At 34.0% G+C, this 12,681-nt stretch overlaps 1 protein-coding gene across 1 annotated transcript; it reads right to left on the bottom strand.

Moving 5' to 3' along the window:
- Positions 1–669: 669 nt before the first annotated feature.
- Positions 670–9,707, bottom strand: LOC126681317 (AUGMIN subunit 6). Its single transcript, XM_050376856.2, has 13 exons — positions 9,392–9,707; positions 9,216–9,272; positions 9,011–9,105; positions 8,351–8,501; positions 7,307–7,432; positions 7,059–7,215; positions 5,946–6,006; positions 5,568–5,856; positions 3,911–4,036; positions 3,052–3,213; positions 2,702–2,954; positions 2,078–2,554; positions 670–1,535 (listed from the first exon to the last, which is right to left on the bottom strand). Exons 1-13 carry the CDS (start codon positions 9,608–9,610, stop codon positions 1,495–1,497), a joined length of 2,214 nt encoding a protein of 737 aa, XP_050232813.1. The 5' UTR covers positions 9,611–9,707; the 3' UTR covers positions 670–1,494.
- Between the last annotated feature and the right edge of the window lie 2,974 nt (positions 9,708–12,681).

Here is a 12,681-nt window from a genome sequence, read left to right on the forward strand (position 1 = left end):
AATTTTAAAAACACTAATTACACATCTAAATCTCTTTGGGCAGAGTTGAAGGTTGATAAAATCTCCACAAGCTCTTAAACGCGCTCGTAAGATAATTGTTGAAAAGATTCCCTTGAATTTCAAGTCTTTTCGTTAATTTTGAATTCTAATTAGATCATAAACTGTTGAGATATCCTGTTCTAATATTTTAATTTTCAGAAAAGGACATTTGAAGATAATATCCAGCCACCAACCAAAACAAGAAGATGGCCTTACACAATACTTTTATTTGCAAATTTGAGATGTCAATGTCAATGTCAATTCTCAGCCACTAAAAGAACCTGTAATCGTTGTTACAGACAACACCACCTTCCATCACACACCACATTCAATTCAAACCTAACTAAATCAAAACAAACCAGCTTTACAAAAATCTAAAAGAATTCAAATCAATTCGGCCAATATAGTTGATCTTTTTAGTTCAGTATCGCTAAAACGAAACTGAAAGTATACTCAAACAACTTCTATAATCTCGAATCGAACCAAATAGATTTGAAAACCAAGCATGCCCATTTTCTAACCATGTTTACCATAAACACTTCGTACAATTAAAAAATGATGAGCGATTTCAATGTTTATACATCAAATAGCTAAAAAAATTGAATTTACAAATAACTAAAGCATCATAAATAAGCAGGCAACAGAAAGACTATGAAAACTTAATAAACGGAAACTTACAGTCCAAAGTAGAATACATAAACTCAGGTCAGTCGGTCCTAATACTAGACGGCATATCGAAAAATTGTTCTCATCAGATGAACCAAAAAAAAGTCTAAAAATAATCACATCAAGCCACAAGTTCTCAAATTCAGTGGCCTGCAGCACTGCAGAATGGTCTGAGTCATTGAAATAAAAAGTTCTTCCTATATAGCAAGTATAAATCAAAAATTAGAAAAAAGAAAACACATACTAATTTCTTGTTTCTAATCAATTACCTAAATACACAATCAAATCCCTCGTTATACACATCTATCAAACACAAAGGATGAATTCATCTACAATCGATCTCGGCGGTTACCTGGGGCCAAAAATCCATCAGATAAAGAACGAGATGAAAAGGGTCTTCGTCATTTGATCTTCAAAAGAATAGCATAGAATTATCTACCCCGCCTAAACAAATCCATCTGGGAGAACCACCATAATGATGAAGGTAGTACGGATTATGGCCTCCAGAATCCAGAAGTTTCCAAATGATATGGGTATCTCGGGTTTCAGGTGTTATCCAGTATGTAAAACAGCAGTTGATTGGCCCAAAGTTTCCCACAAATATTAGGATATCAACTATTGCTGAGGATGTCAGAAAGTACAGCAGAGGAAGAAAGAACACACCCGAGCACCCTCCCACAAAAAAATTAGCGAGTGTGGAGAACTTTCAATCAAGAAAGGAAAATAAAACCATCACCAGTGGCAAATTGTCTCCTAACAAATAATGCGAGTAACAGTACCAAAACTTGTTCAGTGTTCCATTAAAGCAGCTTCAGTTTCAGACAATGGAGCTGCAAAAGATTCAAACAAACTTATGTGGACCATTTATCTAAAGAAAAAGATATTAATAAAAATACAGAAAAACAAATAATAGTGACAAAGCAAACAACTATTCCCACCCACTAAGTAGAAAGGACACTATTTATAGGAAGGGGACTAGCTGCCCCTTAATGTGTATCTCATTGAAACTTCAATATACACAGAAACGAAAGACCAAATAACCAAATGCACAAACATACTCCAGTGAGGAAATGTAAGGAGAGATAGAGTTTATGGTAAGGGGAGAACCACCCACCGTACCCTACCTGCCCCCAGAAAACCAAAGCAGAAGGCTTAAACATAACTACTTCCAGTAATTAGTCAGACACTATAATGCAGAAATGTCCTGCATGCTAACTTAGCACAAATAAAGATTTAATGCTTACAGCTATTCATTTCACCATTTGGTTAAAAAAAAAAATAAGAAAATCATTCCGCGAGAGGACACAAACAGAAAAAGCAATTAACGTACAGATGCCTATAACAGGACCAACTTGCAGAAAAAACAACTTACCAAGTAAATCCTCGTACGAATCTGCTATGAGTGAAGTATCCATTAGCAAAGGGGGTGAGAAAACCTGATCATGAGGTTCCTCGACATCAAAAAAAGACATCTGCCCATCGGACATGGAGCCATTTGGGACAGCTGCTGAGAGAAAACTATTTACATGGTCATATTCATTAAGAGAATCCAAATTATTTAATATGTCTGGCATATCATCATACTTGCTCCCAACTTGACCATCAGGAGCATGATTCCCAAGCAAGACAGTGTCCTTTGGCAATGTAAACAATCTTTTACTCATCCTTGAAGGCACTTTCTTTTCTACACCCAGTCGAGAAAATCCAGTTGTTGGTAGAGTTAAGAAGAAGTGTTCGGAAGTTTCACCAGTCTGACTGTCTAGAGATGATTCCGAATTCAAGATAGGTGTAGACAGAGCAGCCTCTCTTACAGATCTTTTAAGGTTTTGAACATAAGAACTATCACTATCTGCAAATAAAAATTATGAGTCAAATTTCCGTAAAAGAAATTCACAGACAAAAGTGGGAACTGATAATGAGATGCCAGCAGCAGGCAAATAAGCTCGCATGCATGCGGAGAGGGAAAAAATGTAGGTGGCAAAGGGACGCATGAAACCTTGTGGGGTATGTTCTAAGCGACTGCTTGACAAAGACTGGTCCAGAGAGTTTCTCTCAGATATATTTTCCATCTGGCTGGCTAGGGAAGATGCAATTTGTCTCTTTTGCATGTTTCCGCCTTTTCCTGAAGAATTGGGGGTCAAACTGAATAATTGTGGTAGTTTTAAAGCAGGTGGGCTGTCAGACACCTTGTCAATCTGAACAGATGACATTTTTGAAATCACTTCAGCAACATCATCAGAGCTACTTTCCTATTTAAGAAAGAGGAAATTATCAGTTCCATACAAGGAGTTATGCAATGAGTGCACATACTATCTTACAAGAAACCGCCATTTGCCAAACAATTACCGACGTCCTTCCGCTGCTCTGAGCCTGTATGGGTGAGGAAGCCCGACCACGATGATTGGGCATTGATGGAAGGTTGGAGGATATATTGTTTACTTTCTGTGTGCACTCTGCTATGGACTTCTGTATCGTCGGAAAAACTTCCTTCAGTTGGTTAATAAGCACCTGGACAGAAAAACATATAATAATGAGAAAAGCCCTCAACATAGCATTAGGTAAATAAGTAAACATAGGGAGCAGAAGAACAGAATGCAGGAGAAGGCAAAGCTTTTCGGATACAATGTAGAATTGTAGCCTGAAACCAATTCATAACAACAAATACTTTTTTTTATCAGAAAGCATATATACCCAAAACTTTCATGATAAAATAATGATTTTATGAAATTATCTAATAATTGCTCAAAAAACCTTAACCACGCAAATCAACCTTGGAATGAAAATAAATCCAATGTTTGCTACACGCAAGGATTGGTCAATTCTCAATCACTAAAACACATCACTTCATTGGTCTTATTCTCCTAGAGGAATTGCATGAAGCACAAATCTTACAGTTTAATGATATAGTACTGGCACCTAGAGTGCTTGACTATTTGCAACTTTCTAGAATAACAAGGTCTATTAGTATAACAGCTTGAGAGGCATGTTTTCTCTGAATGTAGAGTCAAAAGCTCAAGAATGAATACTGGCCTATCATATTTCATTTAAGCAACATAAGTAGAGAAAAACAATAAAGATATGTTTGTTCAAATGTTTTAGTCCAACGGCAAGAGGAAAGAATGTTCAAATACATCCAATTTCAAGCTTAAGTCTGAGTTCTTCGGCTTTGCCGGAAGTATCTCATATATAAAGAATATCTCATCACCTGAAAACTAGCAAGATGTTGCTGATGCTCTGTAAGAGTCGCAGCTAAAGACTCGGCATGGCCACTTGAACCTTCATCTTGTGAACTTCGTAATAGATCTGGACCTTCCCCATCATTTGCTTTGGCCTACAGAACAATTGTCGCAGAATAGCAGCTCAGTACATCACTAACAATAATAACAATCAACTCATTATGAATGTCAGTTTCCAACCCAAAACCAATTGGTGTTATGTTAGGTGGAAAGACCCAACAGATAGCGAAACACTACTGAAACAAGTGTTGATTTAACTTTTCCCTCTCTGTTGTTTTACAAAGTTAAACAGTCTTCAGTATATTGACAATAATGTAGTCTTATAGCATATCTCATGGAAAAGTAAAAACTATGGGATATCCCAAATAGAAAGGTGTAAAGCAAGGGAGAACAAAGTTCTAAACAATTTATCTAAAATTTCTAACTAGATATATACACCATCACCAGGAAATGTAATTCCAAAGTAAACGAATGTATTAGTGATTTAACCTATTATCAAAAGAGAAATTTCTCCAAGTTTTAGAGCATTGTAAGTGAAAATCTAAAAGAAAATCCCTTATGAACCTTGTTTTGCATCTATGAGACCATTCCACAGGAAAGATACGAGATGTCTAAGTACCTCAAGAAGAGAAGTGTTAAGCTAACTGCAGATGCAGATACGAGATGTCTAAGGACCACACAAAAAAAGAATGTAAGAAAATCATGCATCATAACCTTTGAGGTTCAGCCGATGTCTAAGGACCTCAACAAGAGAAGTGTTACGCCACTAACGTCAAAGAGCCAGTTTAATCTATACTAGATATAAAAGCACGGATGGTGGGGGGGGACACATTTACGTTAATATCTTTTTTACTATAATTACTAAATGAAAAACTATTGAGTACTAATTAAAATAGACCACTATAAATATTTAATTATTACTATTTTAATTATTATTTAATCATTTAAAATTCCAAATAAGGTAAACTACTTTCAATAATATTTGATATTTTTTATTTATTCTCTCTGATAATTGGTAAGGGGAAGTGCTTATGGGAGGAATTGAACCCACGACCTAGCAGTTTGCTGTCTAACGCTTATACCATTTGAGCTATAGCTCATTGGTAGATAAAGTATTCTTAATTAACTACTAATTGAATTATCATTTGATGTTTTATACTTAATTACAATTTATAACTACAGAAATAGTTATTAATTAAACGTAAATATCAACTACCCTAATTCATTGTAAATATAATTATTATTATTTGACGAGTCACACTACAAGCCACGTGTGAAACATGTAAAGCGACAATAGTAGCACAAAAAGAGCTAAAAATGGGCATGCACTGTAAACATTCTTCTTTAGAAAATACTAAACTCAATCTGGATAATAAGATAGGAAACTATTACTGCAACCTAATTTGGTTTGAAGCACCAGGTTTCTTCTTCAGTTAACACGTTTTTCATTGTATCAAAATACGGGCTCTTTACAAACTCACCATACCAAAGGAAACCTATCAAAATAAAGCTTTCTGGCATTGAGTTCGACAAAACACACCAAATTCAAGATTATTTCATGAGAATGAACACATAAGATGCATTTTCCTAGTCAAGGTCATGCATTGTTATGAAAAAATAGCATACCAGATGAAGTGATTGTTTATGAATACGTTGCAGTGCATGCGTCCACCGTCGAATAATTTCTGCAACATCAACAGTTGGGTGGACTCTCCCACTTCTATCATCCACCCTAGAATGTGTCTCGTCATTTACTTGCAAATGGGATGAATCTACATTGCTCTTTAGCTTTGATTTATTTACACTCTTATATAATCCATCACTTGGCTCTTTGTCATCCAAATCTGTATCAGAATAAGGAACCTGAGCACTCTGATCCATAGCCGCAAGTAAAGCAGATCCAGAAATGCGGTATCTGTGAAAGGAAATACTTGTGAAGATTAGAGGTGGTTAAATAACATTTCCAACAGGCAAGATGATAGCCGATACACTGATAGAAATTACCTATGTTCTCGATGAGCTATTAGATCCTCAATAGGTCCCGAAGCAAGAACTTCATGCTGACCTGTAACAGGAGACAATAAATACGATCAGAGAGGCATATGCATGAAACAAAAAAAACAGCATCCTACTAAGGTTATCGAGAAAACTTGAGTGGAAGAACATTTTTAGTGATGGAAAAAGGAAAAGAATACAGCAGTATCATCAGTAAGTACCTCTCATACATGACTAGTAATCATTGAAATTCATTTAGGTTATTACTAATCAGATAAGTAAACACATGACGAGGTTATACCATAGCATAAACAGTGAGAAATTTAATAAAACCGATGCTTAAAAACTTTGATTGAATTTGATAATGACACTGCTATAGAAATCAAATGATATAATGATGCTAGATCAAAACATGGACCTAAGATTGACATCCCAATGCAGGCTAACAAATCAGGATGGTTCATTTGCACTTTAACATAAGGCGAGCCAGTTTACTAAGACTCGTACATTTTGTGTCTGTTCGGTTCAACTGTTTAGTACAGCTGATAATCAATAGCAAACATCTGATAATTGTATTATTGTATGGTGAGATTTTCAAATTAGATTTGTTAATTTGCAAAGTTATTGATATCGTTTAACATATGTTTAACGTACTTATTATTACATTTTATGAACAAATGAAAATATCATAAATTAAAATAAAACGATAACTAATTAATTTAGAAGGTTTAATAAAAATATAATCAATAAATAACTAATTGTGCAACTTAAAAAAAAACAGGTTGGCATCTATTCCTTAAAAAACTCAAAAATAAAGCGGATGGACTGCCGGAGACTTAAAATAAAACATTTATTAATTGCATATTTTTATAATATACAATTTACTTACAGAGGAGCATATTAAAAATAATCATATACTGGCACAATATATTAAACCAAAAAAAAGTCACTTAACATCAAAGAAAATATAATTAAGCTTTTATACAGCATGATTGACCTCTAAATGCTTTAATTAATTGAAAAGTTAGTAATTTCACACACCAACGCCCGGTTGCCTACTCATTAAATATTTACTTGTATTGTAGAAACCAAAACAAGAAAACTACAGTGACTTTAACTTACTTTTACGAGCTAGAATAGATTCCCACAAACGATTAGCCTTTGAAACTAAAAGGGAATTCTGGCTAGAGCTTGATACAAGATCATCCCACAATTCTCCTTCCAACTTTACTTTGTTCCTCAAATCATGTAATTTTTCCAGCTCTTGCTGCAAATAAGCCTAGCATCCAGATTTTCCATGGACAAATGTAAGCAAAAACTCAAATGTTATCTGTCGGACTCCAAAGAGTGTCAATAAGTTTCTCTTTTACCTCTTCAGCACAAAGACCACGGAATTCTGCAGTCATTTCATGAGCCAGATTGGACCACATTGCCTGTCTCTGAACAGCCATTTCTGCATTTTTAAGAAACCTCCTTCTTTCAAGAGCTATTCTAGCCTGTTTAAGATAGGAATTTCGAACCATTGAGACAGAATTCAAGCCAAGAGCTTCAAGAATAAGCACCACAAAAGAAACCACCAGTAAGAAGATAAATTTTGTGAAAGAAAGATCAGAACAAAAGACCAAAAAATTAACATACAATGGAACTTTTATCCCCAAGCTTTCATAACAATCGGCTATACACTGTAACATGCATTTTTAACAAATTTAAAAAAGAAAATGCACCACATAACCATTTCCACCAAAAAGAGAAGTAAACACAAAATTCAAAACTAATCACTCCAAAGCCAAACTCCAATTAGCTTTGGAAGTTAATACTCGGTTGAGATGACCTTACATCTCCCCAAAGAAAGAAAATCAGAAAAATAAAACCTTAGAAACTTCAGATCTTAATCACCTTTTATCTATTACTTCATAACCATAAAAGATATTAACATGTAAATCATCCTTCACCGTTTTTCTCAAACGAATAAATTCATAAAAGAAAAGCAGCAGCCCATATCAAGGCCTAATTTGAAAGCTCGACTCTATCAATTCACTCATAGTTACTGTTTATGGACACTAAAAGCTTCCAGCTAGCCCCTTAAGAACAGTTAAAAAGGATGTTATCACCCTTGTATAGGTGCTAACAAGTAGATGCCTTATATATTCCTATGCTGGATTGTTAACCGAAAATAATTGCAATAATTTTCAATATTAATGTAGATAACCGCAGTACTACCAAAATAAGAAATAAATGACCTAAGAAGTTTTATGACTTTGGTCCACAGTCCCACGGGTCAAAGGAAAGGGGAGGCCTAATTCCAGGAATTAACATTAAATTTTTGGACATACCAGGCCTTTGAATCAAATCTTTTTTTTTTCTTTCTAATATTCTGATTCCAATGTAGTTAAAATAAATAGCAGCATTATTACTTTTGTTACAGGTAACAGTGTAGCTGCATGCTGAAAGGCTACATCTGTTAGTGAAGCAGGCAACGGGTTAGAAGCCACATCAGCAGCAAACGTGCGTCTATGAACCTCTCGCAAAGCATGCAAGGAAAGTTGCCACAAAAGTTCAACAAATCTGCAGTAACATCAAAAGTTCATTAGATAAATCAAAATAAAACATTACTTTACTACCCTGCATAATTTTAATGTAGCCATATGAGTTCTGCAGCGTTTAAACAAATCACAATAATTAACATCTAGTTTCAAATGCAATAGTTTACAGACATACAGATTTTTCCATTTCAATTGTCTCAAAATTACATGCAACCCTAAGCAGAATAGATACTAGCACATGCTCAATACTAACTTTTGTTAGTGTACTTCATTATGAACTCATAGGTTTATATATTTTGAATACGGAAGCCAAAAGAAACCCCAGACTTAAAAATTGTCTGTCCCGACTATATCAAAAAACTTTCACAATGCTGAACTTCTAATATTGCCCAAAAAAGTGGAACCAAAACAAGCCTCCACATAGTTGACCCTATACACAACAATTAACTCCTAGAGATAACGAAATACGAAAATCGAGATAATCAATCTGCACAACTTTCAGCATCTGCATTATATAAGAACGCAGTCTACCTCGGTCCACAACAAGTAGCAAGTGAAGAAACTCTCGAATTACTTCTCGGAAGCGCTCCTTGAGATTCAAGCTCGCTAATAATCCCTTGAACAACCTAAAAACACAAACAAATTTCAACTCAAAGTTCAATTCAAAAACTCAATCAAAAGTTCATAATAAATGCAATTCAATCAATCAAATTAAACCAGTAATAAAAACAATTACCTTACGAAAGTCACGAGACTGTGCAGAATCAAAAATCGGCCAAACCTTATCAAAATCCTAAAAGAAAAAAGATCGATCACATTCACATCAATTAACAACGCACATAAAAATAAAATTAAGGACAAAAATTAGAACAATTAAACATAATTAAGAGCGTAAGAGTTAATAAAATTTACTTTAGCGGATTGAGCAGGACCGCGCAGAGAGGAGAGGATAAAGTAAAGAAGCTGTTCGCCTAATTTAGGGTTAGAGTGACGGAAAAGTCCGACCCGAGCAGCAGTGGTAGTTCCGTTAGGTCCCAGTCCGATAACGGTCGGATCCAGACCTAATAGCAAACAGTTTGTATACATTGCACTTTCTAGCTCTAATTCTCTTTCCTTTTCTCTGTCCATCATCGTCTAGATTTCACTTCGATTCTGGTTTCTCTTTTCTGGTTTGATTTGTTTGTTTTAATTTGAAAATGGCAGTCCCTCAGGAGTTCGGTAATTGCGAAATGGGGCGATTGTAGCTTGAAAAAGTTTCGGATTTGGGGTGAGTTTTGAATTAGGGAAAAGTTGAAGGGTCTTTTTGCTTTTTTTATTTTAAATGGGGCCCATAGGAGGCACGTTTTGGGAATTTTGAAATGGAGAAGAGGGTAACCGGTTAGACCTGCTGGTGTTGTTGCCGGCCAATTCTGATCGTTTACGTGTCGTCATTTGTTGCTAAATGACATGAAAATTTTGCAAAATATATTTTAAAACTGTGCAAATATTTTAAAATGGCTTAATTGCGTACAAATTAAAAACTTTAGCGTGTTTTGCAAATTTAACATAAACTTTCAATTTTGGCAAATTAATACACAAACTTTTAAATTTTGGCAATTTTAGCACCGATCAATTTTTCGTGAAAAAAATGTTGATGTGTACACCGGAATAACCACTATTCCGGTGTCCACATCAGCATTTTGCTCTATTTTTTGAAGGAAAATTGATCGGTGCTAAAATTGCAAAAAATCAAAAGTTTGTGTATTAATTTGCCAAAATTAAAAGTTTATGTTAAATTTGCAAAACACGCTAAAGTTTATGATTTTTTATGCCATTAAGCCTTTTAAAATTACATATTTTAAACAATAATCAATTAGAAAAATTAATTTATAAATCAAAAGAATATATAATTAAATTAGAAAACTAAACTAATATTGTAACTCAAAGCGTCAACCTTTGAAAATACATATTCATTTTAAAAGTCTCACTTTCTATTTTGAAAGATTTTATTTTTAAAAATTAAAACCTCATTTTAAACTAATTTTCTTTTTAACTTAAAATAAATTTTATAAAAAAATTCACTACCTGGATAAGATAGAAAAATTTGTAATAAATTTTTTTAAAAAAAATTATATAAGATTAAATTGGATCACTAAAATGGAATGGATCGAGTATTTTTTAAAATATATACTTTAAAAGTAATCAATTTGAAAATTCAATTTAAAAAACTAAATCAAAAGTTTAAGCTAATATTTTAATTCAAAACATCAATATCATCCGGGATTTCGAACTTGTTCATGATTTTGAAGGTGATGAAGTAATTGTAAAAGAAACAATCAGCGAAATATCAAAAAAAAACTAGTGTAAAAGAAAATGGTTTTAATTTAAACCACGAAGCCTTATTATTAAGATCTCTTGCTATTAAGAAACTTATAAATTGTTGATTTACTTTTATTCACGAAAAATTATCAAATTGAATGAACAATTAAAAAATTAAAAAAAAAACATTTTTCAATTATCATCTAGGTTTTCAGTTCGTTTTAACATTATATCCAAAAAAAATTCTTTTTTGAAATGACATTATATCCAAACTTAAAATGCAGTAATATTGCAAAAACAAATGATAGACCCTATGCAATACAACTGATCCGAAATTAGTTGGTAAAGCTCCAAAAGAAGAATGAAGATGAACAAGCTAATGGGAATAGTATTATAATGTTGCTTTGCTTGGGTGCCAAATTAACCCCTTGTGGCTATATAATGTGGGGACTTCAACAGGCATGCGTAAGTGTGTGTTTGGCATTGGAGATATTTTTATTATTTTTATAAAATTTAAATTATTAAGCTGTACACACTTAAAAAAAATGTAAGAGGACCATAAAAATAGTCTCATATTCATAAAAAAAAAAAAATTAGTCTTCTAGAGACAGTTATATTGATCCTGATGTTTCATCCCTATTGCCTTCATCCCCAATTTTTTAGGAGACGAAAAGAGAAAAATTATCCCTATTATGGGAACGACCCTCGTCCCTAACTAGACGTCCCGTTAGATAAGGACGATTTTCGTCCCCATTGAATAAGGACACCTTTCGTCCCCATTGAATAGGGATTCCTTTCGTCCCTTTTCATAAGAACAGCTTCTGATCCTGTTTAATAGGGGCGACTTCATACGTACCATTTTCGTTCCAATACTGAAAATACATTATTTTATATTTAATTACTACTTTTTATTTCCAATGGATAATTTTTAATTTTTTAATACATAATAAATATGAGCGGAAGCGGGGGTTTCGGGGCTCCCGTTCGTCCAAATTTATGACATTACTCTATTCTATACAGGTTTTGATATAATGTGGAGTCGCCACCTAGCTGAGATAGGAAATGCCGTTTACATTGACTCGATGATCTCATCAGCTTATCGCTAAGATTACCAATACGCCGACCAAAGGCCGGGTTTGTGGACCTCCCCGAGACTCATGCGCTTAGCTTATTAACCTTTATATTCTTGACTTAGTGGATGTATTTATATCATCTCGACATACATTGCAATTTACAGGATATAATGCTAAAAATGTAAACATCTATGAAAGCGGTAAACACGTTTGATGCGCATATGACTCGATCTAGACTAACAAGTAGCAATTACTCCTAGCATACATCTAAATCTGGCGGTTTCTAAGTCTAGTCGGTCTGGATATATAACATGCACAAAAACTAAACCGAGAGTCTAAGTTTGATTGATTTTATTAGGTTTCCCTCTCATGTGAAAGAAGCTTTTGAAGCAACGAACTTCTATCCTTAATCCAGAAGTCTAGTATTTTTGAAAGTATGTAAAGATACAGTACTTTACTTATAGAGCTGCAGTAGATATGTGTTTGTATAAAGTTGGTATCTAACTGTTTTTGTAAATATCACTCTGATGTTTTAAAGCTTATGTTTATATGACGCTTGCTGCAATATTACTGTTAGTTGCTGCCAGAAGATTATGTATGCCTGGTATATTTATTGCATGACACGTGTTATGTTCGTCATGCATGATGTATGATATTTGTAAAAAAATTATTTACGTTTTAAAGCTTGCTACGGGTTTCGGAGCTACCACTCCCATTTCCTAGCGCCGGTCTCTGTCCATGAGATTGGGTCGTGACAATTTTTTTTAGGCCACAGATTCATATTGACACGCATCATGGTGGATGATCAAAGGAAGTTTTTGGAAAATGGCA

This window comes from Mercurialis annua, linkage group LG5, assembly GCF_937616625.2.
Source record: "Mercurialis annua linkage group LG5, ddMerAnnu1.2, whole genome shotgun sequence".
NCBI lineage: Eukaryota > Viridiplantae > Streptophyta > Magnoliopsida > Malpighiales > Euphorbiaceae > Mercurialis > Mercurialis annua.